The sequence below is a fragment of the Macrotis lagotis genome, chromosome 5 (assembly GCF_037893015.1).
Source record: "Macrotis lagotis isolate mMagLag1 chromosome 5, bilby.v1.9.chrom.fasta, whole genome shotgun sequence".
Classification (NCBI taxonomy): domain Eukaryota; kingdom Metazoa; phylum Chordata; class Mammalia; order Peramelemorphia; family Peramelidae; genus Macrotis; species Macrotis lagotis.
In genome coordinates this window covers 139440179-139464780 of record NC_133662.1, presented here as the reverse complement: position 1 = coordinate 139464780, position 24602 = coordinate 139440179, and the positions used below count along the sequence as shown (strand labels likewise).

At 35.5% G+C, this 24602-nt stretch overlaps 1 protein-coding gene across 13 annotated transcripts in view; it reads left to right on the top strand.

Moving 5' to 3' along the window:
• Positions 1-24602, top strand: part of EPB41L2 (erythrocyte membrane protein band 4.1 like 2) — a 262601-nt gene that overhangs the window by 226529 nt on the left and 11470 nt on the right. For 7 of the 13 annotated variants that reach the window (XM_074187579.1, XM_074187578.1, XM_074187580.1 and 4 more), the window contains 8 exons: positions 1369-1515; positions 2848-2946; positions 7072-7125; positions 7346-7903; positions 10001-10123; positions 12599-12697; positions 13987-14067; positions 21948-22058. In XM_074187579.1, coding sequence (XP_074043680.1) covers positions 1369-1515; positions 2848-2946; positions 7072-7125; positions 7346-7903; positions 10001-10123; positions 12599-12697; positions 13987-14067; positions 21948-22052 — 1266 coding nt within the window. In that variant the 3' untranslated portion in view covers positions 22053-22058. Of the gene's footprint in view, positions 1-1368; positions 1516-2847; positions 2947-5537; positions 5706-7071; positions 7126-7345; positions 7904-10000; positions 10124-12598; positions 12698-13986; positions 14068-21947; positions 22059-24602 lie in introns of all 13 variants that reach the window. The other 6 variants (XM_074187585.1, XM_074187584.1, XM_074187588.1 and 3 more) reach the window with 5 other exon arrangements.

Sequence of the window (24602 nt, the reverse complement as noted above, 5' to 3'; positions counted from 1 at the left end):
TGATTCACCCTGCAGGAACCCTGTTTAATTCCCTGTGTCACAGCAGAACTTTTTCCCCCCCCTTCATATTTAAGACAGAGTAAGTGAAATGTACACAAGAGGTTTGCAAATCAAAATAATCTGACTAATCTCTTTGGTTGCTTTTTGGCAGCTTTGATAATTGCTAGAAATGTATTTTTGCATAACTTACTAAAATCCTGCAAAGTGTAATGCATAACATTTGCTTTGAAGAAATCCAAGAAATGTGCCTGATCTCAAGCCACAGTAATTTTTTTACATGCCATGCAAAGGTGTTAGTTTTTGTTTTTAGTTTTCTATTTTTTTAATAGTGATATGAGTACCTAAAACAGCTACTATGCTTGTTGCATGAATGTGGACTAGCTAATTTTGGGAGATGCATGATGGTTTGCCCCTCTATCTGGAAGAGAAACTCAAGACAGGAATGAATGCAATTTGCTCCTTGAATTTTGAAATTTAAGAACCACTTTTAAGGCTAAACTGAAAGCATTTTGCTTAATGGGTACTATTTACTCCATATGTAGGATTCACTGTTTTCGGAATGAGCATCTGTCAAACCAGAGTGCCCAGTTTTTGTTTGTCCCTGATCTGTGTAGATATCATCTGTGTGATTATGGCAGAATGCTGCCTTTGTATACTTTATGACCAGGGCAGATTGGCTTCTAGGCAGATCCTTAAGTGGAAATCCCTGATCCCTGAGCAAAGGCTAAGAATACCCCCCCCCCCCCCCCCCCCCCCCGCCACTGCTGCCTTCATAATTTTCATTCCTTTAAGGTATCAGAAGCTATCTTTGGAATTTGTAGACTGCATAAATGCAGTTACCTTTATTTTTTATTGTAATTTTATAAAAAAAACTTGGCACCATCCCTTCAGCCAAGTGTACTTCTCTACTCAACCACCCATTTTGTAATTGGGAAATTCAAATTAATTTTTAAAATTAGCCAAAGCAAATTTTTAGTTTTGGAAAGAGGGAGTAAGAAAGGGAAACTATGATTCATTCCAATTCAAACAAAAAACATTAGCTCTTTTGAGATACTCATACTCTTTAGCATAAGTTGTCCAGAGATATCTATAGTTTTCTTAAAATGCAAAGATGGGCCGGAGGGGAGGAATATTAGAACTATCTTAAATATGAATGGGGACAAGAAAATTAGCTGCTTTTTGATAAATGGTAATTTATGAACAGCAAGATGGCTTTTGAGACTTGGCATTTTTCTTGTTTTTATTTTTTCAATTTTATAAATTTGCTTTGTTATCTTTTTGTTTTTCTACTGGGTTTTTCTTTTTTTTCTTTGGATTTTTTTTTTTTTTTTTTTTTTTTTTTTTTTTTTTTACGTTGCACATTGCTAGGACCTGGATAAGACCCAGGACGACATACTGAAACATCAGGCTAGCATTAGTGAACTCAAGCGCCATTTTATGGAATCCACACCTGAACCACGCCCCAATGAGTGGGAAAAGCGGCGTATCACACCTTTGTCCCAACAGACACAAGGGGTATGTCATTAGATATTTGTGAGCATGTGTTTTGTTTGGGCCAATCAGTAAAATTAAATCTTCTGGCCTGTTATGTTGAAATCTTCAACAGGAAGGTATGAAATGTTTCCCTTTCAAATTTTTAAGTTGTTCTAACAATTTCTTAAAATACTAAATATATATTAACAGTTTATTATAGTCACAGACGCCATTCTTAGGTGCGATTGTGAGACAAAACAGACCAGTATTTTTTTTAAAAGTTCATGTAGTTGCAATGTGGTTTATTCAAAGCCACTGAAGCATGAATTAAAGACTAAAACAAGACATTTCATTGAGTATTGAGCTTTTTAAATGTAAGCTTGGTTACAGTTAGAAATTTGATTAATAGTAAAGAAAATTAATATTCTTCTGAATATCTCTTAAGCTAATACAAATAATGAAATGCATATAACTATATCTGTCTATATTTTGAAGTGAGGACTTTTTAGCTTACTTTGCCTATCCTTTTGTCCTCATTACCAAAATAAGAATTTTTTTTAGATACTCTTTTCATTTTGTCTTTTGTTTCAGTAAATTATAAGCCTGTTAAGCTTAGAGACTATTTCATTTTTGTCCTTGTATCCCTAGCAACTAGTTCTCAATGTAGGTGCTTTAATAAATGATTTTGGAGTAAAAAATTGAGCCTCCATCTGTTCCAGCTTCTGCTATGATTCTTTGACAATTACTGTGTCACTCACAAATGACCTTCATGGGCATAGATGTTACTTTTGGGGAGGCAGTGATTTATTATGCTATTTGTTCAGATTTTTTTCTGTTTTTTTAAGGTGATTATAATCTTCTCTCCCCCAAATTCAAATTCTCTAGTGAATTCATTGCAATAGTTCATGGTTCAGATTGCAATTATGGTCCAGGTATTAAAATGTCATTTTTGTTATTTCCATATCTCAAATACCAAAAAGTATATAACTTAGAAACTCTATGAAAGATACAAGGATGTAAAAGAAAAACTTATTTAACTTAAGAGGTTAGTTAGTAAAAACAGCTAAAAATAATACTCCATATTTTATAACTTAAAAATTTTAAGGTATTATTAAGTTTTAAGGCATGTAGGTGTCTTCTTAGGATTGTTGTCTGTGATCATCATTCTTCCTTTCAGGAACACTGAAATTGTTGATGAAATGAATTCATTGTTTTACAACAGGATGGATATCTCTTGTAATGGATAAAAGCCCACTGTCTCATCTTCCTGAAATGTTTGTTCTACTGCCCTACAAGATTGTTTCATGTCTGTGTTGTTATAAGTACTTTGTATTTGTTTTATGTGTTAATTATGTTCAATGTTTAAAATAATAGAGAAAAGATCACCTTTTCAAAATGGATATTTTGCCTGTGAAGAAGCAACAGATTCCAGCAGCCCTGATTGTTGAAGAAAAAACTCAGGAGACAGACAAGGTGTTCACCTTGCATCCTTGTATCTACCCTTGCTTTTTTTTCTTTTCTTTTTTTCTGAGCTCTTGGAAGCCCTTTTCTGCTTTTGCGAACTTTTTTTTGGGGGTGGGGTAGGGGGGTATTTGAGAGTATTTTTAATTTTTGCATTTAAAAAGTTGTATTTTAATAACCAAAACATGATTTAAGTAACAGTGCTCCTTTTCTTAGATTACTTTTGTTAGATCATGACTTATGCATTAAATGCATAAGTAACTGACATCCAATATAACATCCAAGACAATCTCTGGATTTCAGTGAGGTGCATTACCCTTGGAAAAAAAGCATGACTTTTAATGAAAATGCCCAGTATTTGTATAGCACTTTCAAACATTACTTTGAAATTGTCAGAGTGGCAATTGTGAAGGCTAAGAAACTATACTGGGGCTGAATTTTCATTATGCTAGGAAAAGGTGGGATATACTTTGGCATCCCATCAAATACCTGAGCAGCCCAGTGATGGTGCCGCTACTTTAAATGCCACTTGGCAAGTTAGAATTCTGCCACTTAATTTTTCTTATTTCTCCAGTGCTTTTTGTCTTTCTTCTGTACTGCTGAGCAAATGTTTACCTTTGTGCCGTTTGTGTCAGGCCACAATGTGTTGTTTGGTTTTTTTTTTTTTTTTGAATCTGCCATCTACAGCATCCTATGGTTGGATGAAAAAGAAACTACATGGTCTTGCTCTTAAAGAATTTAGTTTATTTGAGAAGACACTTGGAATTACTCAATTCCCCCTTTGCCAAGGAATAAAGAAAAAAGGGAGAAAAAGGGACTTTTTTTTTCATAGACTTTTTCTCTAGGGCCGATTAGTTTACTTGATTAGAATATTCTGCTAATAAGCACAGGGTCCCAGATTTAATTCTCATTGGTTCTTTACCCTTGAATAAATTAGTTGGCTGTTGCTCTACCACAGAATGCAGTCATAATTCAGATTAGGCATTATTTAAATCCATTGGAAAGAACTCAGAGCACATGGCAGACTAACTAATGGAGACAAAACAACTTTGAGCAAATTACTTCACTGGAAGGAAGGCAGAAAAAGGCAGAGAAGAGGATTGCCTCAGTTTCCTCATTAATAACATTAACCTCTTAAGATCACAGTTCTTATATTCTTTCAGCCTCACTTAATCTTTATTTTCAAAGAAGGTTATCCCAATTTTAATGCTATCAAAAGACTCAACAAAAATAAATTTTTAAAAAATATTTTTACAATGTCATCTTTAATGATGATGTTATAATCAAGTGAAGTGATAAAATTTTTGCTCCATTGAGCAGGGTTAGTTAATTTTCCAGTATTCCATTTAAAAGTCATATCCTTTTCTCTTTGACCATATAACATATGTAATTAGGGTATAGACATTTAAAAACTTCTTCCTTATTCTCCATAACAACAGAAATAACATTTTTTCCAGTAAAACAGAATTTTTCATTATTATTGTTTGGGTTTTAGTCTGACTCCCACCCATTCTTACACATTTAAAACTTTGCTCAACACTTCATAGTAGAATGCAGATGAAAGAGCATTAGAGATGCAATTTAGAGGCTTGAAAACTAGTTCTGCCTCTGACACTAGCTCTGAGACCTTGGACAACTATCCTGATGTTTTTGAACCTCATTTTTCCCCTCTCTAAAAATGGTATGTGCAATATCTACCTCAGAGACTTTTTTTTATTTTTATTTTTAGTTTTTAGTTTTTGCAAGGCGATGGGGTTAAGTGGCTTGCCCAAGGCCACACAGCTAGGTAATTATTAAGTGTCTGAAGCCGGATTTGAACTCAGGTACTCCTGACTCCAAGGCCAGTGCTGTGTCCACTGCACCACCTAGCCACCCCATCACCTCAGAGACTTATTGCAAGAAAAGTATGCTGTGAATTATATAGTGTTGGGGACATGTATAATTTTATTATTTTTTCAAAGATGCTTCTCATTTTCTTATTCTTCCCCTTGCTGAGTTTTCATCATCTACCTGCAAAGCTAATTTAATAGTAGGGTCTGCTGCATTCCTGGTGTCCAAAGAGCTTGGTTCAAATCATACCTGTGTTACTTAACTGCCTTAAAGTTACCTGGAGAATACCACTTAATGACTTAGCAATTAAACCTGAGAACTTGAAGTGTGATTAATCCTTCTGTCATTTCTTTTTCAGAGGCACATTATTTTTTAACAACAGTTGTCCTTGCATATAAGGCCATGTTTTCTGATTCTTCGTGGGTTCTCATCAGTTCTTTCCAATCTTAATTTACTTACAATATTTACTGAATGCTTATTGGAAATGAACATGGAATATTTGGAGACTGGAGAGGAATCTGACCTAAGAGTTTTCAAATTGGGACATAGTGGACTTTATCTACAGGCAATAGGGAGTCATTTATGATTCTCAACCAGGGGAGTGACATGATAAGGCCCAGGGAACCCTTTTCAGAATAAGAACTTCTTTCTTTCTGTTTTATGCTGTTCTTTTTTGTTTCCTGTCTTGTGTAACCTTCTCTTTCATAGGTTACTATTGTCTATATCCTCTTTTTCATTGTTAATTCTTTGCTTTCCCTTTTCTGACTGTCTAGAGCCTAGAAGAGGAGATAACATCAATTTTATTTAGTAAAGAGGGCTTTTCTACTAGCATGAAAGCCACCTTCACATCAACCAGCATTCGGACAGCAGAGGGCTCTGTTGTGAATTATAGTGTACCTTCTGAAATGCTTTCTTCCTCGCCCTTCTCACAGTTGCTTGAGGTGCATTTTGCTTTTTTTTCCTCCCTCTCCTGTTCTTTAGAAAGCCACATATGAAGGAATAAGATTTTTGAAGATCCATTAGGTGGGGAGGAGGAGAATGGGTGTTTATTAGTGAAATATATTATGTTTTGAAAAATAGTATTAATAACTATGATATATTAATGAAAAGTGAGTAAAGGAGTGGATATGTTGGCAATTAGGTATTTGGTAACCATCTTGGGAAAGCAAAGCATCTTCTAATGATTGTATTCCATTCACCTGCATTATGGCAACATCTCTTCCTCCTAAATTTCCTTGCCTTGAAAAATGAAACTATGCATCACTCCTCCCCACGCTGAATCACGTTACCATTAAAAGAATGAAAACTAATTAGAAAAAATTGACCAAATACAAGTTTATTAGCAGTGTACTATATGCATCATACTGCAGTGATTACAGTAGTGAAATATTCAAGTTCATTCTTTTTTAAAGCAGTTATTAGATATTTTGATTACTACCCACCTGGGGTAAATACAGTTAGCCTTTAAGACTATTTTTTTTTGTTTTTTGTTTTTTGCAAGGCAAACAGGGTTAAGTGGCTTGCCCAAGGCCACATGGCTAGGTAATTATTAAGTGTCTGAGACTGGATTTGAACCCAGGTACTCCTGACTCCAGGGCCGGTGCTTTATCCTGCACCACCTAGCCGCCCTAAGACTATTTTCTTTAAAGCTGTTGGGGAGTGTATCTGAAACATTAAAAGTTGTTTCAATTTAATTTAGGTAGATAGCTGCTTTAGAACATTATTGTTCAGTCTAAACTTTCTAGGGTTTCTTTTTGTTAGTGTCAACTAAAGTCTGTATGAATTAATAGCTGGATATAGAATTTAACCCCCCCCCCATCTTTAAATGGATTTATCTAAAAACAAATCAAATATGTCATTTCTTCAAATAATATAGCATTTCCTTGACATGGCATTAATTAGGTCAGTATTCCGGAGGGTAGAGTTTTTCTAATTTAGAAAAATAAAAGATTGTTTCTAGAGTAGGTTAGAGAAATCTTGAAACTGTAATGATTAACAAATTAGTTGGCTTTGTAGGAACTTTAGGGTTCAGATGCTTCATCTTAAGACAGTAGAGGTAGTGGGCCATCCTTGTAGGATTGAAAGGGGCTTTGCCTGTTTTGTTTGTTTTTTGAGGGTTGGGATGGTAGTTAATGAGTTAGATTCTTAGACTTCTAGTGCTTGCATTGACTGAGCTTTTTGTGTTAAGCCAAAGGGTTCCTGAAGACGTTTCTTTCTGCTCTGCCTTTGTTGTGTCATGCTTGTTTTGGTGGGTGTTGAGGTAAAACATTATTGATTTTGTGTCCTTGGTTGCTTTTTGTTTCACAGAATCGCACTCCCACAGCAGAAGGGCCTTGTTCTGGAGCCAACGATGGTGTTAAGGTTCTCCCATTTTTCCATGTTAATTCCCATTGCTTGTCATGTCTGATCACCCTCACATTTTCTCCTTCTTTCCTTTCAGTCAGCCCATCACAATCATCCTTGTTTACCTCCATGACATGAACCTGCCGTCCATTGAGTTTTGTTTTCATCTCTTTCCTTTTTTTTTTTTTTGGTTTATTCATATATTTTTTGTTTTTCCTCATCCATTTTTTTTGTACAGAGTTCACATGAGACTCTGAATGTAGTGGAGGTGAAGAAGCAGGCAGAGGTTGGGAAAGAAGAGAGAGTAATCACGGAAGGCGTGAATGGTAGAGACAAAATACCACCCCGGAGTGAGCCTGGGGAGACTCGTAAGGTGGATCCTCTGACACACAAAGACTCCCCCTCCCTGTCTTCAGAGAACAGCAGCAGCAGCAGCAGTGAAAGTGAGGAAGAAGATGTGGGAGAGTACCGACCCCACCACCGGGTGACCGAGGGCACCATCCGGGAAGAGCAGGAGGAAAACGAAGACGAGGTGGAGCAGGAGAAGGAAGAGCGGGTATCAAAGGTAGTACAGTGTGTGGAAGAGGTGCCAGAAGCCAGCTCAGGAACACAAATCACAGTAGAAACAGTGGTCCAGGAAAATATAGTTTCCCAAAAGGTCTCTGGAGAGAAGAGTTTAAAAGAAGGAGCTGAGCAAGACATGAGAGAAGAAACTGAGGAAGAACAGCACAAAGTAAATGGAGAGGTGTCTCATGTTGACATTGATGTTTTGCCAGAAATAATTTGTTGTTCAGAGGTAAATGGGAGTGCCATATTGGGAACTAAATTATAGAGCTATTTATCAGGTCAAAAACATCCGCCTTTCTTCTTCCTCCTGTCCTCCCAAGTTCTTGTTCAGGGATTTCAGCAAGATTCAGATCCTTCTCTCTATAATGGAAGGGTGAAACCACTGATGAGCAGGGAATTTCTACCAGTTTAATAATTCAGTTTCTAAGCTTCTTTGCTGCAACTGGATCATCTGGTTAGGGGAACCTTTACTACAGTCACAATGTCATGTTCTTTATTTTTTCTTCCAATTTCATACATAACTTTTCTTTTCATGTTCTAAATATTTCCAAATATCTTACCTTTAGTCTTTGCTGATTCTTGATACTATGTGTCCTTTTTTAATCGATTCTCTAAGAAAATTGACCTGATTTGAATGTGGAGAAATGTGATCTAAAGGGTGAATGGTTATGTTTTCCTGCTCTTATTTTTGGGTTTTGGCCTTTACAGCTCAACCTTCTCTCAGTCTTCAGCTCAGTGTCAGATCTGTCTCTTCCATCTCCCAGATAACTACAATGTATCAGTGGAGTAGAGCCAGGAGGTGAAACAATGTAAAGGAGGGCAACAGTACCAAATACTGCCATACTTTCCTGGCATAGCATCTCCTGGCAGTTTCAAAGCATCTTTTCAAATGTCATTGTGGTGTTTGTCTTTTGAAGGCTCTATGGATTGTATGGTTTGTCTAAGAACCTCCTTTCAGAACAACCAGAGAGTCTATTAAATTTTTTTTTTTTAAAAAGCAACCCTTAATTGTTTTCCAATTTTGGATTATTTGTGGCAAGATTAAATGTTTAATGGATTATCCACAACAACTCTGTGTCTTTCCCTCCCCCCCTCCCCCCACTGCCATCAACTTCCTGGACTTCTAGTAATCCTGCTTTAGTTGATTCAAATTTGTGGTTAGAGGGGAATATTGACTTTACAGACTGTCTCTGCATCCAGAGCTGAGTTAGCAAGATGTTTAGATTTTTTTTCTTAGATATTTATAATAAACATGCCTTCCTTTTGTTAGGGCAAATAATCCTCAATTGACTATATGTTGAAATTTTAATGAGGATTTGTGCGCTATTTATTTTTTTAGGCTATGGACATGCATTTTGAGAGTCTGTGATTTTATTTTGCAACTATTTTTATTGTAATTGTTTGCTCTTAATATGTAGTTGTTAACATTTAAACAAATATGGATAGGCCATTGGGAATGTGATTTCCAAGAATTAATAATACTGCTGTTTTAATTTATTTTCAAGGCTACATGGGCACAGCTGATCTAGGACTGAGTCCAATGGGCTAAAATTATGCTAACTCATGGGGTCAATTTTAAAGAGCTCTGGGGAAGAATTCTAGCTACACTAAGTAGATATAGTAGCTTTCTTCTGATCCCATTTAAAGTTTAATTTGTTGTGATATTGAGAAAACACAACCTTTTTTTTCTTAGAACAAAAGACTCTGTGGTTAATTCTCCAGAAAGCAACATTTTCCTCACTGTACCCTTTATATGTGGGAATGATCTGAAGAATATGGCAAAGGAACAAACACAAATCCACCTGGGCCTCCACACCATCTGCACGTGAATGCACCTTTATACAAACTGTGATACAAGTAGTGAAATCTTTGTCATCTGCCACACTGACTTTCAAAAAGGGGTCAACTTATAGAACTATAGACAACTATTGTGGATTTCTTTCTGCATAAGTTCTCACATTCTGCTATTATTGGCTTAAACCTGAGGGGTGAACCAAGTTGTGATATGTTTGACACTTACCTTATGGAAGGAATGTGTTCTCAGTATAGTAGATTAGATGAGAAATGATTTGACATCTCTCTTTTTTTACATCTCTCTCTTTTTTATTTTTTATTTATTTTTGGTTTCCCCTCTCCCTTATACCTATTTTATTTCTTGCTATTTTGGAAAAAATGGTTTGCTCAAATGCTTTCCCTGCTGATTCTTTTTTTCTCTTGAGTGTGAATGTATGTGTGGATGTTTCTTATGACTATTTTTGGCAGCTCCACAAAACAACTTTACCTAATTACCTTTAGAATTTATTGTTTCTTTTCTTTTCCACTTCAGCCGCCTGTGGTAAAAACAGAGATGGTAACTATTTCTGATGCTTCACAAAGAACAGAAATCTCCACTAAGGAAGTCCCAATTGTCCAGACAGAGACCAAAACCATCACTTATGAATCTCCACAGGTAAAAAAACCAAGAAAAGAGGGAGGTAATATTTTAATAATTTGCATTTTATTTTGATTTTTTTTTCCTGCTTTTTCTGGTGGCTTACATGTTCCCGAGGGAGGTATCTTTTGGTATCTTCTCTTTGATGAAGCAGCTAGGTATGGTATCAATGGTGTCAATTCAAGTAGAGTTTGGTCATCCAAAAATCTAAACATCTGGGCCCTACTGTGAGAAAAACCATAAATTTAATGTTATCTATATTTCATTTTATTTTTACTTATTTTAATACTTCCTAAACATTTTAAACACTTAAAAACATTTTAAAATACTTCTGGTGCTAGAGTATATAAGACTTTCCATAATATGAAACATATTTCTATGTACATCTATAGTTTGCCAAGCATATGTTTTTGAAGCTTAGGATTTTCCTTCAGGCATTATTCATATAGTAATCTTCAGGAAGCATTAAGCATTTCTATTTATTACTATTTAAATCAGGTGAAATAATGATTTTACCCTATAAGAAGTCTTAAATTTCTGAGACAAGATAAATATTTTGTATGATCAGTTGTATGCTTGTGCATTAACTTGGTTAATACATTGTCTTAAGTATATATTTTTCAAATTGATATTAACCACATACTACAGAAAGAAAAGCAGCTAAGCTTTTAGGAGATATTTCTGTTTGGAAGGAGGGAAAAGAGAAGTAACACAAAGAAGTACTTTTTCTAAGAGCCAGCATGAAAAAGTTTGTTTTGGCACATTCTGTTTCTGCCTACAACCCTTTACACTTGTAAAGAATTCTAACCCTTTTAGACCTCTTTATTTTTCCCTCCTATTGATTCTTAATGTTTCTGTGAATGTCTAAGAATTGAAGCAAAATTAATTGAATTTAGTAGAAAGAAGCTTAATAAGTGTGATGAATCATCAAAATCAGATGGGCTTGCTTTTCCTTGTCATTACTAATGTTTCTGCGAAAGGTGGGCAACTCTCCTCCCTTTCTGTCTCTTTTTTTCCTCATTATTATAAAGCAGAGGTCTTCAAAATAAGGTCTGTGTGCATTTTTAAAAGGATCCCCAAGACCCTTCAGTGGCTCCATGAAGTCAAAATCAATTTCATTATAGTACTAAGATGTGATTTACTTTTTAAAATACCCCTCCCTTTTCCAATTATATATCTTTTGAGGTCAAATTTTCTTTATATTTTTCAACTACAATATATTTCAAGAGATTGAATGTGGAAGCAGCTAGCACTTAACAAATTGGACATTAAAGAGATTAGCAAAAAATATCTAAAACAATGATACGCCACTATCTTTTATTTTGGAAAATAGTTATTTTTCATAAAAACACTATGGTGTCATATCATGTGTTTATTACCGTTCTTAAATGAATGAGTAGATATTTTACAAATTTATCAGTTTTAATTTCTGCTGTGATACATTATCACTGGATAAGTTGCTCCCCAAAACAAGAAGTCCTTTGAAGTCCTCAGTAATTTTTAAGGGTATAAAGGGTTTCTGAACTCAAAGTTGAGAGTCACTTTTTTTTTGTAAAAGTAATGGGGTTAAGTGACTTGCCCAAGGTCATACAACTTAGGTAATTATTAAGTGTCTGTGGTTGCATTTGAACTTAGGTCCTCCTGACTTCAGGGCCAGTGCTCTATCCACTGAGCCAACTAGCTGCCCTAAGAGCCACTATTATAAATAAATGTTGATAGTAGTGAATTGCTACTTAAGTGAAAAATATCATAGTATTAAATTTATAGATGTAGACATAGTCATATAGCCACAAAATACCATCATGGTATCTTATAGTATTAGGAGGGGTCTTTTTTTGGTTGTTGTTTGTTTTTGTTTATTTTTTTGGGATTACCTATCATATGAGATCAACCCATTGCCATCGTTTTCTATTTATGAGGTCTGTTTCTTTTAAGTTCCAACTAGTGCAAGTATTCCCTTTATTCTTTCCTAGTCGTGTTATAAAATGTTTAATTAGATATCTTAAGTTTCTTTCCTTCAGTTCAAGTGGGATGGTTTTTCTGGGGCTAAGGTGTTCCTAAGTCTTTAAATCCAGATCTACCTTTGTATCCTGGGTCCATAAGACTATCTGTCTAGAATTGGAAGGAAACTCAGATGTTATCCCCTCATTTTACAAATGGGAAAAATGAGACTGGTAATAACTAGTCCTCCAGTCTTTCAAAAACCTTTCTCTATTTGGATTTCTTGTCTCTAGGTTCTCTTACTGATCTTCTTGTTTTCTGTTTCCCTCATCCTTTATAGTTTTATTTGATAAAGTATTTCTTTGTTCTGTCTGATGGCCCATGGCTTAACCTATACAAATGACCATATATGAGCACATTTATTTCTATAGACTCTACATGTTTATGGCAAAAAGATATTCAAAGCTACTTGTTCAGTGGGAAGGTTTCTTTTCCTCACAACTAATACTCATAGTTAAATGTTACTTTTTCCCCCCCTCAAACTATCTAAAGATTGATGGCGGTGCTGGTGGTGATGCTGGCACATTATTGACTGCACAAACCATCACTTCTGAATCTGTGTCTACAACTACAACCACACATATCACCAAGGTAAAGAAATGAAAACAAATTAAAAAAATGGTCCTTTAATAATAATTCAACTCTTTTGAATTGTCTTTTTTCCCTCTTCCCACCCTTCTAAGTGACAATGCTAAGAATTTTACTTCCATCATCTAAGAATCCAGGTTTTGAAGTCATATTCATCTATGCCACATAGATAGCCAACCTGAAAGAATGAGAAGATAAAGATATTAAAAAGTTCATTTTTTTACAATGCAGATGAAAAAATGTGGCACCATAGACTTTGTTAGCATAGCTTAGTGTCCTAAAGCATCTTGAGGAAGATAGTGGTTGAAAATATTGCTATAAAAATGTTTTAAATCATGTATTTTTTGGTCAAGTCATTTTAATTTAACTACCACTGTGATCTGATAAAACCAATACTATATAGATTTCTTTCTAGAGTTATTTTCTAAAACCTTTTTTCTATTCACTTTTTCCTGTATCAATGATGCTAATATTTTTTAAGATTTTAAAATATTCTTGGGTATTTTCCCTTGTTTATAGCACATTCTCTAGGATTCTTTCATATTAAAAAAAAGAATCCATTTTAAAATCTCATGTTATCCCATATAATGATGTTTTTGCACCACAGTCAGTCCTTAAAAACACTGCCCCTTATGGTTTTAGGAATCTAACTTGAGATTTACAGACACTTAACTATTTGCCTTTGAAAGAACTATGTGATATGGAGCTTTCTTGCCTCTAATAGAATATCACACACTATTTTTCAGTAAGTAGATTAACAAAATCTTTGGAGACAAGTTTCTGCTATACCTTGTGAACTTACTTAGGCATGGAAATATGTCTCTTCTCCCCTGCCCTGCCCTGCCCTCTCCGGCCTCTATTCATGCATATAGTAATCCACATCCACTAAAAACTGAATAGAATTAAATAAAATGTTTTAAAAACCAAAGTGACTAATTTGCTGAACTCCCAGCCAAACCCCCCCAAATAGTTATTTGAACCAAATTTCAAACCAACTCAAAGTTTGCAGGCAAAGAAAAAACAAGAACAACAGCCTAGTTCATATGGTTATTTTAACTTCATCCAATTCTGAGCAAGTACATCTTAAGGTCCACTTCACTTGGAAACTTATTACATCTTTGTGTACAACAGTGATCTCTAATAATTCCAAACAATAAATCACCATTAGCTTCATTCTCCCAATAGGGTTTAGTTGCCCAGTAATACTATACTAGATCCCATTCTCATCTTTGCTTAAATAGAAATATGTTTTAGTGATTTTATTCTAATTTATTTTCCCTTATTACTTTTAGACAGTAAAAGGTGGAGTGTCTGAAACAAGAATTGAGAAACGAATTGTCATTACAGGAGATGCCGATATTGATCACGACCAGGTGAGTCTTTTAGGTTAGTAGAAGTAGAAATTTTCATGTATATTTATATAGGTTTACATGTATTCCATTTTCAAATACCCAATTCTCAGAAAATCTTCAACTCAAAAATCTCAGCAGTAATATTCATATTTCATCAAGGACTTGTTTCTCTTACCTTTGTATCTCCAATGCTTGCTTCATAGCATGTATTAATGGCTTGTTGATTGATTGATTGATTAATGATTAGTGATATCATTTCTTCTCCTTAGTAGTTTGTACCTCCTTTTTTTGCTTCTTATAGTAGTGGATAGATAGGAAATAAGTCCTTGCCAAAGCCTGTTTTATTAAATAAATATTTATCAAACCTTATTTTAACAATTACAGTCTGACATCCTTCCCAAAATACATATAAAAGGAACCCAAACTAAAATGACTGTAGAAAATGAAGCAAAGCATAGAGACATCTTTAGGTGCATAGCCTGACTTTTGTTGTATCAATGATTCTTTTTTTGTTTTGTTTTGTTTTCCAAGGCAGTGGGGTTAAGTGACTTGCCCAAGGTCATACAACTAGGTAATTATTAGGAGTCTGAGGCCAGATTTGAACTCCAAGTCCTCCTGATTCCAGGTCTGGTGCTCTATCCACTGCATTACCTAGCTGCCCCTAGGCCAGTGATTCTTAAGATGAATAATGCCTTTCACAGTCTGGTGAATCCTATGGATTCCTCCTCAGAATGTTTAAAAAGCATATAGTAAATGCATGAAATTATGAAATAAATATATTATATTGAAAAGCAGTTAGCAAAAATATTTTTAAAAGAGAAAACAAGATCAAAGGCCCCCAGTATAGCTTCAGAACTTAATGATAGGTCTTGTTCAATTTTTCCTTACCCAAAGGCACATGGACCTTTGTGTCTTATTCTACACTGAACTTAATTAGACTGCTTAGAGTTTCAACTTTGTCTAAAAATAGAGTTTAGCCCTGCCTAAGCAAATAGAATGTTACCCCCCCATATAGGTAGAAACCAGAATAAGCTATAGTATCTTTTTGGTTGCTCCATATGGTTGTATGTTTTTATTTTGTTTTGTTTTAAGGTAAAATGAATGTAAGTTGATTGAAAACTCCCTATTCAATTTTGCTTTGTCATTTTGATGGGCAAAAAAGAATTAATGGTAACTCATTCATGATGGTTACTAATCAAATGAATGAGTGGAATTAGATTAAAACTGTTGATATGTTTTATTTTTAAAGGTATAGTTTTATACTCCTCGAAGATTGTGCATTTATCATCAGCAGTACTTTATCCTTTGAGTAGTAGGAAAAAATGGAACTTTAATTGAATCTGAGAAAATTTTGAATGAACTTCTTAGTGTTAACTTGTAGCCACATGAATGGTTTTCAATACATGATATGTAGGAGACATTTAAGGGAGCTAGGCACTGTAAATATCAGATTTCATTGTATTTTTATTTTGCTACAATTACAGGTACTTGAGACCTTTTAGAACGAAGTTAAGTAATATATTACTGTTTGTTATAGCTTGATACAAATCAGAACTAAGGATCTCTAAATGAATAGAATCTGCCCCGAGAGGTAGAGAATTTTAGTATTTTTAGAATTATCAAGAGCATGTGTTTGTGGTAAAGGCTAGGAATGTGTGTGTAAAATATAAGCACAGACTCATCAGCAAATAAATATATGTGCCAATCCTCATCAGGTACCATGCTCAGTAATGAAGAAAATTCAGATAAAACATATTTCCTGTCCTCACGATCTCATTAAGATACCAACCTAGAGAACTATAATAAATAATGTCATAAATAAAGGTATTAGAGTCTTAGGATTTAAGGGTTGTGGGGACTTTCCATTTCTTATACAAAAGGAATGCCTACTATATACCATATCTAAGTGACTGATCAGTCTCTCTGCTCTGGGATCTTCAATGAGGGAGAAATCAACACTTCTCTTGACACTTTTTGATGGTTTTAATTGTTGGTAATTTTTTCCTGACAGTGAATCTGAATTGTCCTTTTTGCATCTGTCTCCCACTGCTCATAGTTCTACATTCTGAGACCAAGTAAAACATGTCTAGATCATTCTCCCCACACGATAACCCTTCAGAACAGCTATCTTTTCTAAAAGTTTCTCTGATCCTTGTATGACATGGTGAACTCAATATGTTTTACCATTCTGTCCAATCTCCTCTGTGCTTTGAGTTCATCAATGTCCTTCTTAAACTTTGGTACCTAGATGTGAATATCACACTGTAGTGATTTTTATAAGGTCAGACTCATGTCCCTTTGAACACAGTCCATAATTACCTTGACTTTTTTTGGTGACCATATCCCCACTGCTCAATCATATTGAGCTTACGGTTCATTAAAACTCCTATATCCTTTTTCAGATAGATGTTATCTATCCATGTCACATATAATGTTATGCTTGTGAAGTTGATTTTTCTGTACTGAAGTGCCAGACTTTTACATTTAACCTTAAATGCAAGTGTTGTGTGAAATCCAAGGAGAAAAGTCTTTAAATGGGAAAGCCTTCTACAAATGGGAAAAAAAAATGTGTGTGGGGTGGGGAATGTTGTCAGCATGAGGAATGGCATTAGGAAAGATTACAGAGGATCCAGATTACAGGGTTACAGGGTGTCTGGAGGTCAGAGTGGTCCAAGTTGTCTACCATATAGAATATGTGAAATGATGTTGGCTTAAGGCTTAAAAATGGATGGAACCAGATCATGGAAGAGCTTGAGAGGACATCTTGTAGGAGGTAGTATTGGATTTGAACCTTAATGGAGTAGTAAGAATATAATAGAGAGAAGGAAAGGGTGTACATTCAATGTGTAGGAAGCAATGCAAGCAAAAGCACAAGAGGTAGGGTAGTATTGAATATGTATGGGTGATGGTCCTTTGCATGAAATAAACCTGAAAAAAGATAGTTTTACCACATTATGAAGGATTTTGAATCCCAGGATAAGAAGTTTCCATTTTACTCAGGAAACAGTATGTAGATGGAGATGCTCAAGGGTTCAGAGCAGAAGAATGGTTGTTGTCAGATCCACAGATTTAGGAAAAGCAGGCAGGAGACATTAGACATGCTAATTAGTAATGATAGTTTGAGGTAGATGGAGGCAATGGGAATAGAAAGAAGGAAGAGAGTGAAGAGAAATTTTGGTATAATTAATATGGATATGTTATTATAGAGATCAGTCAAAGAAAACCCCAGAGTTTTGGCCATGGAACCATGGGTTAATGTTAGTGCTATCAGTAAACATTTTAAAATTGGAAGAACCAGAAAACTCTGAGAAGATAATAAGCATAATCAGTGGCAGACTTATTGAATTTCACATACCTATGGGATTCCAAGGTGGCGATATCCCCATTTCCATTGGAAATGTATGTTCTGAGCTTGGGAGAGACATTAAGATTGGAAAAAAAAGAGTTGGAGTCCTCTTCATTGATGTGATAGATGTGATATGAAGATGAAATTGCCAAGGGAGTGAGGGTAAAAGAAGAGGAAAAGAGGTCAAGATCAAAACCTTGAAGAATACAACTTTAGGGCATTATGTATTTTTATTTTAAAGACCTGCTTTGTTTAAGACACTGTGCTGGTCATTGGGGGTAGCACAGATAAAAGGTAAACTAGTACCATCCTTCTAAGAAGAAAGGCACAGGACCTGGATCAAAGTAAGTGGTGCTTAATAAATGTTTACTGATGGGGCAACTAGGTAGCACTGGCCTTAGGGGACCTGAGTTGAAATCTAATCTCAGACCCAAGTGGCCAGCACTATATAGGTACCAAAAAGCAGGTCTTTAAAATAAACTAAAAACAAAAAGAATAATATAGTTGATGATGGACTATAGAGTTGGAAAAGACTTCAAAGACCATCTAATCCAACCCCCTCCATTTACAAATGAGGAAACTGAGACTTAGAGAGTTGAGGCTGGGATCACATCATAGCAACAGATCTTGAATTTGAAGCAAAATGCTCTTGCTCCAAATTAGTGCATTCCATGCAAGTTCATGTTTACCTAAATTCTAGGGAGGGGTGTACTTTTCTATCTTTATACAGAATGTTAAGAGAATGCAGAGATGGCCATCCCCCCACTTAGAAAGATCAGACTCATCTACTAATGTGATCGCAGAGCCCTTCACTGGCTCCTTTTGCAGGGATTTGAGTTACAGAGAAGCCAAAAGAGGAAACAAGAGTTAGCCAGGAAGGAAGGTTACCAGGAATGTGGTATTTGGAGAAGCCAGGAGAGTATCTGTCAACCACTATGGGGAGATCAAGGAGAATGAGAACACACTAGATATTTAACCAGTTTCCTAAGAGGAAAACCAAATTCCACATGGTTGAATATGCAGGGTTAGGGGGTGGGGAGACAAACTGGAATCAGCATTGGACATAGACAAAATTTTAAAGCTAAGTAGAATTTTTTCTTTAATATAACCAGAGGGCATTCTTTCCATTTCATTAGTGTGCCCTTGAGAAAGGTATGGAACTGATTATGTGACCTGTCAGTCCACTTCCTGACTTCCAGTGAGGTAGGCTAGATTTCAGTCCTTTGCTCTTTCCAGCCCTACAAGCCAGTTCTGGGGCTCCTTCCACAGTAAGCCTGGGAAAGAGTTGCCCCTGGAGATTTCTCCTCCCACCCACTCAGTCTTCTCCTCTTATCCCACAATTCTAAAATGCTGATTTTATGGAAGGAAAATTTTTGCAGTAGCAAATCTGTGGTTACAGATCAGCCTTGATGCCCAGGCAAGGGAAGTGACTCTCTGTGTCTAAGTAACACTCCGCCAACCAAAACATTCTTTAATGTGTAAGATTTTATTATGTAGGGGTGGCTAGGTAGCACAGTGGATAGAGCACTGGCCCTGGAGTCAGGAGTACCTGAGTTCAAATCTGGTCTCAGACACTTGATAACTTAATGATTACCTAGTTGTGTGGCCTTGGGCAAGCCACTTAACGCCCCCCCCCCCATTACCTTGCAAAAACCTAGGGGGGGAAAAAGGATTTTATTATGTACCAGACATATTTCCTGTGAAAGAACCAAATGAAGGCAGGGTGGAATCTTTAACGACTCTTGGTACATTCTAAGCTATATGTTGGTACAACTGGACATTTCTAAATTAAATAAATTTTATATTAAATAAAGTTGGATAGCTAGACACAAATTTTTCCACCCCAACCCCCATCCCTATACCCCAGGAAAGGAGTTGCTAGTTGTAGAAAAAATTGTTGGATATATCTGCCAAAGGACTGTAACTTTCATTTCAGTTCAACCAACATTCATTATATACCTACTATATGAAAAGCACTAAATTACCATGGAATTAATTTATAGACTTCATTGTCTTTTATAGGTTTGTTTTAAATCTGTTCTTAATCCAGTATCCACATACTCCCACCCTTTTATGGGTAGATTTCAGGGACTTTGTGAACTTGAATTGGGGAAAAAAATTGCATTATTTTCACCAACCTCCAGCTAAAATTTAAAATATTCTTCAGTTACAAACACAGCATGCAAATGTCCTGAGAAAGGGGTCTGTAGATTTCAGACTATCTAAAGAAAGTCTGTGACCCCCCCAAAATAAGAACCATAGTGCCTGAAGTTCTTTGAAGCATAAACAGTTTATGTAGTGAAACCTTAGATGTAGTTCATCTAATACCTTAGCTATGGTTTTAAAAAAGAAAAAGAAAAAAAATTCCCAAAGCATTCAATAACAACACATGATGCTTTGTAGCTTCAGGTAGATTTATATCCATCCTCACTTTTTCCCCCTATCTCCTCCCTTCTCCTCTTCCTCTCCTCTTCCTCTTCTTTCAGCACCAGTGTTCCTTTCTAAACCTTTCCTCATCCTAACTTAATACTTTCTGCTGATACCTCCAATATTTAAGTATATTTAAGTTTTTTTACCTATTCTCAGTCTGAAATTTCCAATTCTTATTTTTATATATGACATTCTTTGCACAGAATAGCTCACAACTCAAATCATTCTCACAGCTAAATCATTCTAAAAACTATTTTTTTGGCATTAACCAGATGCCAATAGATTTAGTGAAGTAACATGATATTGGGCATATTGTAGTGTTACATTTTGGATCGATGTTTTTCCTAATAAGATACAATAATCTATCTTAGGTTAAATTTCTTTTCAAGTATAAAAATCAAAAACGTTCATTAATTTTGCCCTGATGGAATTCTTTTTTTTTTTAGGTTTTTTTTTTTTTGCAAGGCAAATGGGGTTAAGTGGCTTGCCCAAGGCCACACAGCTAGGTAATTATTAAGTGTCTGAGACCGGATTTGAACCCAGGTACTCCTGACTCCAAGGCTGGTGCTTTATCCACTACGCCACCTAGCCACCCCTTCTGATGGAATTCTAACTTCTACCACAAGATTTCCAAAACCTATACTTTTTTGTACTTCTTGTACCCCAAATCCTCCCTTGAATTTTGCTGCCTACTAACACTGCATGCTTTTAATATGCATGGATAAAGAAAACTTGTACTGTTCATAATTTCTCATAGTCATACTGAAAAGAGTTAGCTTAGCTACCTGGAAATGAGGGGAGCTGAATTTTAGTTCCTTCTGGCTTCAATTTTTCTTTCATATGAAATTGGACTAAGTGATTTCTAAAATCCTTCCCACCTCCTGCATTCTATTATTCTATCCTGATAAATTGCCTCTCTGAGCTTTTCTGTGTTTGTACAATAAGGGGGGATGGGGGAGTAGAGGTAAGAAGGTGAACAAATGTAAAAGAATTTTACTCTGACTTGGGTAAAGTAAGAAACATTTCCTGAAATGAGCACTAGGGAGCACCATTAGCCATTATTTCACTCTTATACAGAGAGGAACCTCTTTTGTCTGGCAGTATTGTAGTATCATACTCTTCTATTTGAAAACAGCTAGACCCTCTACAAAGTTGTATTAATTTTTAAAACAATTATAGCTATCTCTCAGTAGAACTGTTCCACTCCCAATCTTAATAAAATCCTTCTTATCATAAAGAAAAATAGTTAAATAAAACAAAGAAAACTCATTGCTTCTTGAGCAGATTCAACATGGAATGTAATATAATACAATATAAAATAAGCTCTAGAGTCTGATATTTACTATGTAAGTCATATTGGGCATTTAAATCATTTACTCTCCTTAGTTCCCTCATCTATAAAATAAAGGGGCCTGGCTAGACTAGACCTCTGTTTATATTTCCAAGTCTAGATCTATAATCCTATCATCTAGATACATAAAGAGGGTAGTGTGTTTATACATTATTACTTTCTTGGACAAAGATGAATCATTATGTTCAATTTAAATTTATCTTCCTATTTAGAGATGTTTTCATTTAAGTCATTGGGATCATTTTGTATATGGTCCTCTTGGTTCTACTTGCTTCCTTTAATCTTTATCAATTCATTTAGGACCTTTTATTATTTCTTTGAATTACTCGTATTCATCATTTTTATGGCACAGTAAATTATCATTTCATTCCTATAACATTATTTTGTTTGGCATTTCCCCAGTAGAGAGTTGCATTTATATTCATATAGTTACAGTTCTTTCTGTCTTTGATGACTTTAAGGGTCCATGCCAATAGTATGATAACTGTGTTGTCAAGGGATATAAGTAGTTGTGTTTATTCAGTCCTTTCAGTTATATCTTTGAGACCCTATTTGGGGTTTTCTTGGCAGTGATACTGGTGTGGTTTGCCATTTCCTTCTCCCAACTCATTTTAGAGATAAAGAAACTGAGGCAACAGGGTTAACATGTTGACTTGTACAGGGTCAAACAGATATGATGTGTCTCAGACTAGATTTGAGCTCAGGAAGATGAGTCTTCCTATTTCCAAGCCCATGGATTTACTAACCCAAATTATCTCTCTTCTAACCTGCTAGGCATTGGCACAGGCAATTAAGGAAGCCAAAGAGCAGCACCCTGACATGTCAGTCACAAGAGTGGTGGTGCATAAGGAGACGGGGGTTGCAGAAGAGGAGGAATAAAGTAAGGTAAGAGAGCCTGCCAACTCTAGAGTCATTGTTATGTCTTTACTTTAGAACATGCTAGATTTTATTACCTCTTAAAAATTTAATGTTGCAAATTGCCCTGCATTTACTTATGTACTATATGACCTTAGTAGGTATACCTAATAAGCCATTTCCAACAAAGTGTGTGTGTGTGTGTGTGTGTGTGTGTTTTTAAAATGCTTTTTTTAATACTCAATATAAGACTACTGGCTTCACCAGAAATTCACTTTGAATATGAGTTTCAACACAGTTCATGTTTTATTCCATTAGAAATTAGAAATCTTGAAATAAAGCAAAGTAAGAGAATCTGCCAACTCCAACTTCATTTTCATTTTATCATTCATGAAATGTGACAAACACACAAATCTTTCCTCAAATATAGTATGTATTCCTGGATATTTAATCTTGGTCAATTTAGACATAACATACATTTGTATAGGTATAGTTGAACAAGTCCATGACTTAAAAATAAAGAGGATGAGATCCGTTAGAGCTACATGTATAGCCTTTTGCCAGGTCTCTTAATTTCTTGAGCCTGTTTTTTTAAAACTTGATCAGGTTTGTGATGAGACTGTGGATATATGAAAGAGGGTTTTGAAAAGTGATAAATGACTTGAAAATGTAAGACTTTTAGAGGCTGGTTTCTCTGTAGTTGGCCACATGTACAAAGAGGTAAAGGTCTAGCGACCACTTAGTTACCGAGACCCTGTTTTCCCCTGCATGATCTCTTAAATGAAGTAACTTTATATAAATGGGGGAAAAAAGACAAGTTTCCCAAATGAATTTTAAATATTTCAGAAACTGAATGTATACAATTTTCCGCTTGACTCATTACTTGCGGTTTCAAAGATGATCCATCTGCCACATGAAGTAAGATACATCTGTGAAGCATCATGTTAAAAATAAAACCACCTGTGGCAAAATTGCTTCCTGATCTATTTTTTAAATCCAGGTTTTTCAGACGTTGCATTTGCTGCAGGCAGGCTACATCTATGATAACTATGCCTCCTCGCGAATCCCTTTCTGCTTTTCAGAATACATTTTTTTTCTTTGACATTTTACATCCTTCTTCCATAAACAGTCCAATGAAAAGAATACTTTATTTCAATAGAAGTATCCAGAGAGATGGTTCCTACTTCACATACACAGACACACAGACACAGACACACACACACACACACACACACACACACACACACACACACGGACAGAGTTTTCTCTCTGGGTTTCTAAACTACAAAAAAAGGGGAAAAAATACAGCTCTTATTTTTTTTCTCTTTAGTTCAAATTATTCAAATAAATGTAAGACAGGATAGAGCAGGAAAATTTACAAGGGAGAAGTTATGTTCCAGCTTAGAAGATCAGAAAGTATCTTGGAGGAGCCTAGGGGTTCCTTTGAAGAGAACCTTGAAATAAAGGAAAAGAAGAATTTTAACATCCAATTAACACACATTTACTACATGCTTATGTTGTGTCAAGCTTCTTCTAGGATTAGTTAAGAGAGAAAAAAAATTCTGTCTTTAGGGAACTTCAATTTTAAAGGAGGAATACAGTTCATTGAACCCATAGATATGTTCAAAGTTGTTCTGTGTCCTTTGCTTTCAAAGAGGACCAATGACATCATGGCAGTGTCTTGAATGGGATTTAAGTGAGGCAGAATTGCAAAGATATAAAATAAATACAGTATAATTTCTAGAGAGAGGTACCAGTAGCTGGAGGAAATAAGGGGTTAAGAGAAGGCATTCCAGGCAATGAGGGATTGGACTTTGTGAGTAATGGAAGGTGTCTTGCTGAATTTAGGAGATGGCTAATAGTCTAGTTTGACTTCTATGTGAAATGCTGGGTGAAGGTGAAAAATAGGAAAAAATAGTCAGGAAAAATTGGTAGATGGGGGACAAACTGGGGAGAGCCTTGAGTGTAAAAGCTAAGGAATTTATATTTTATTCTAGGGATCCAAAGGTGTAAGCTCTTAGGGCTTTTGTGAATGGAGAGAGAGAGAGAGGCTCTCATATACCATCTCCTTTCTTTACTTGGTGATTTTTGGTAAAGAAAATTGTATGCTCTACAAAAAAAAAAATATTTAAATGGGTAGAAGTACTCTTAACAGTCCCTGAAAGGAAAGAGATTATTGATGTTCAACCCTGTTCTGTTCTTCCTGAATCTAATTTGGGGTTTTCTTTGGCAAAGATTCTACCATTCCATTCTCTAACTCATTTTACAGATGAGGAGACTGAGACAGGCAGAGCTAAGTGACTTATCCAGGATCACACAATTAGTACATTCCTGAGGTCAGATTTGAACTCAGCTGCACCATCTTAGCTACCCCTACTGTGGTTATAAAGGGCTAGCAAGTATACTGATATCTAGAGAAGAACTAGACCATGGTAGATGGAGCTATATCAGAAACAGAAAAATATAACTACTGTGGATAAAAGCAGAAATTCTTCTTCCCAAGCAAACAGTGTCTTACTTCAAGGAAACTCTGAACCTTGGATAAGATTCTACTGAGATAGCTAATACTCATTG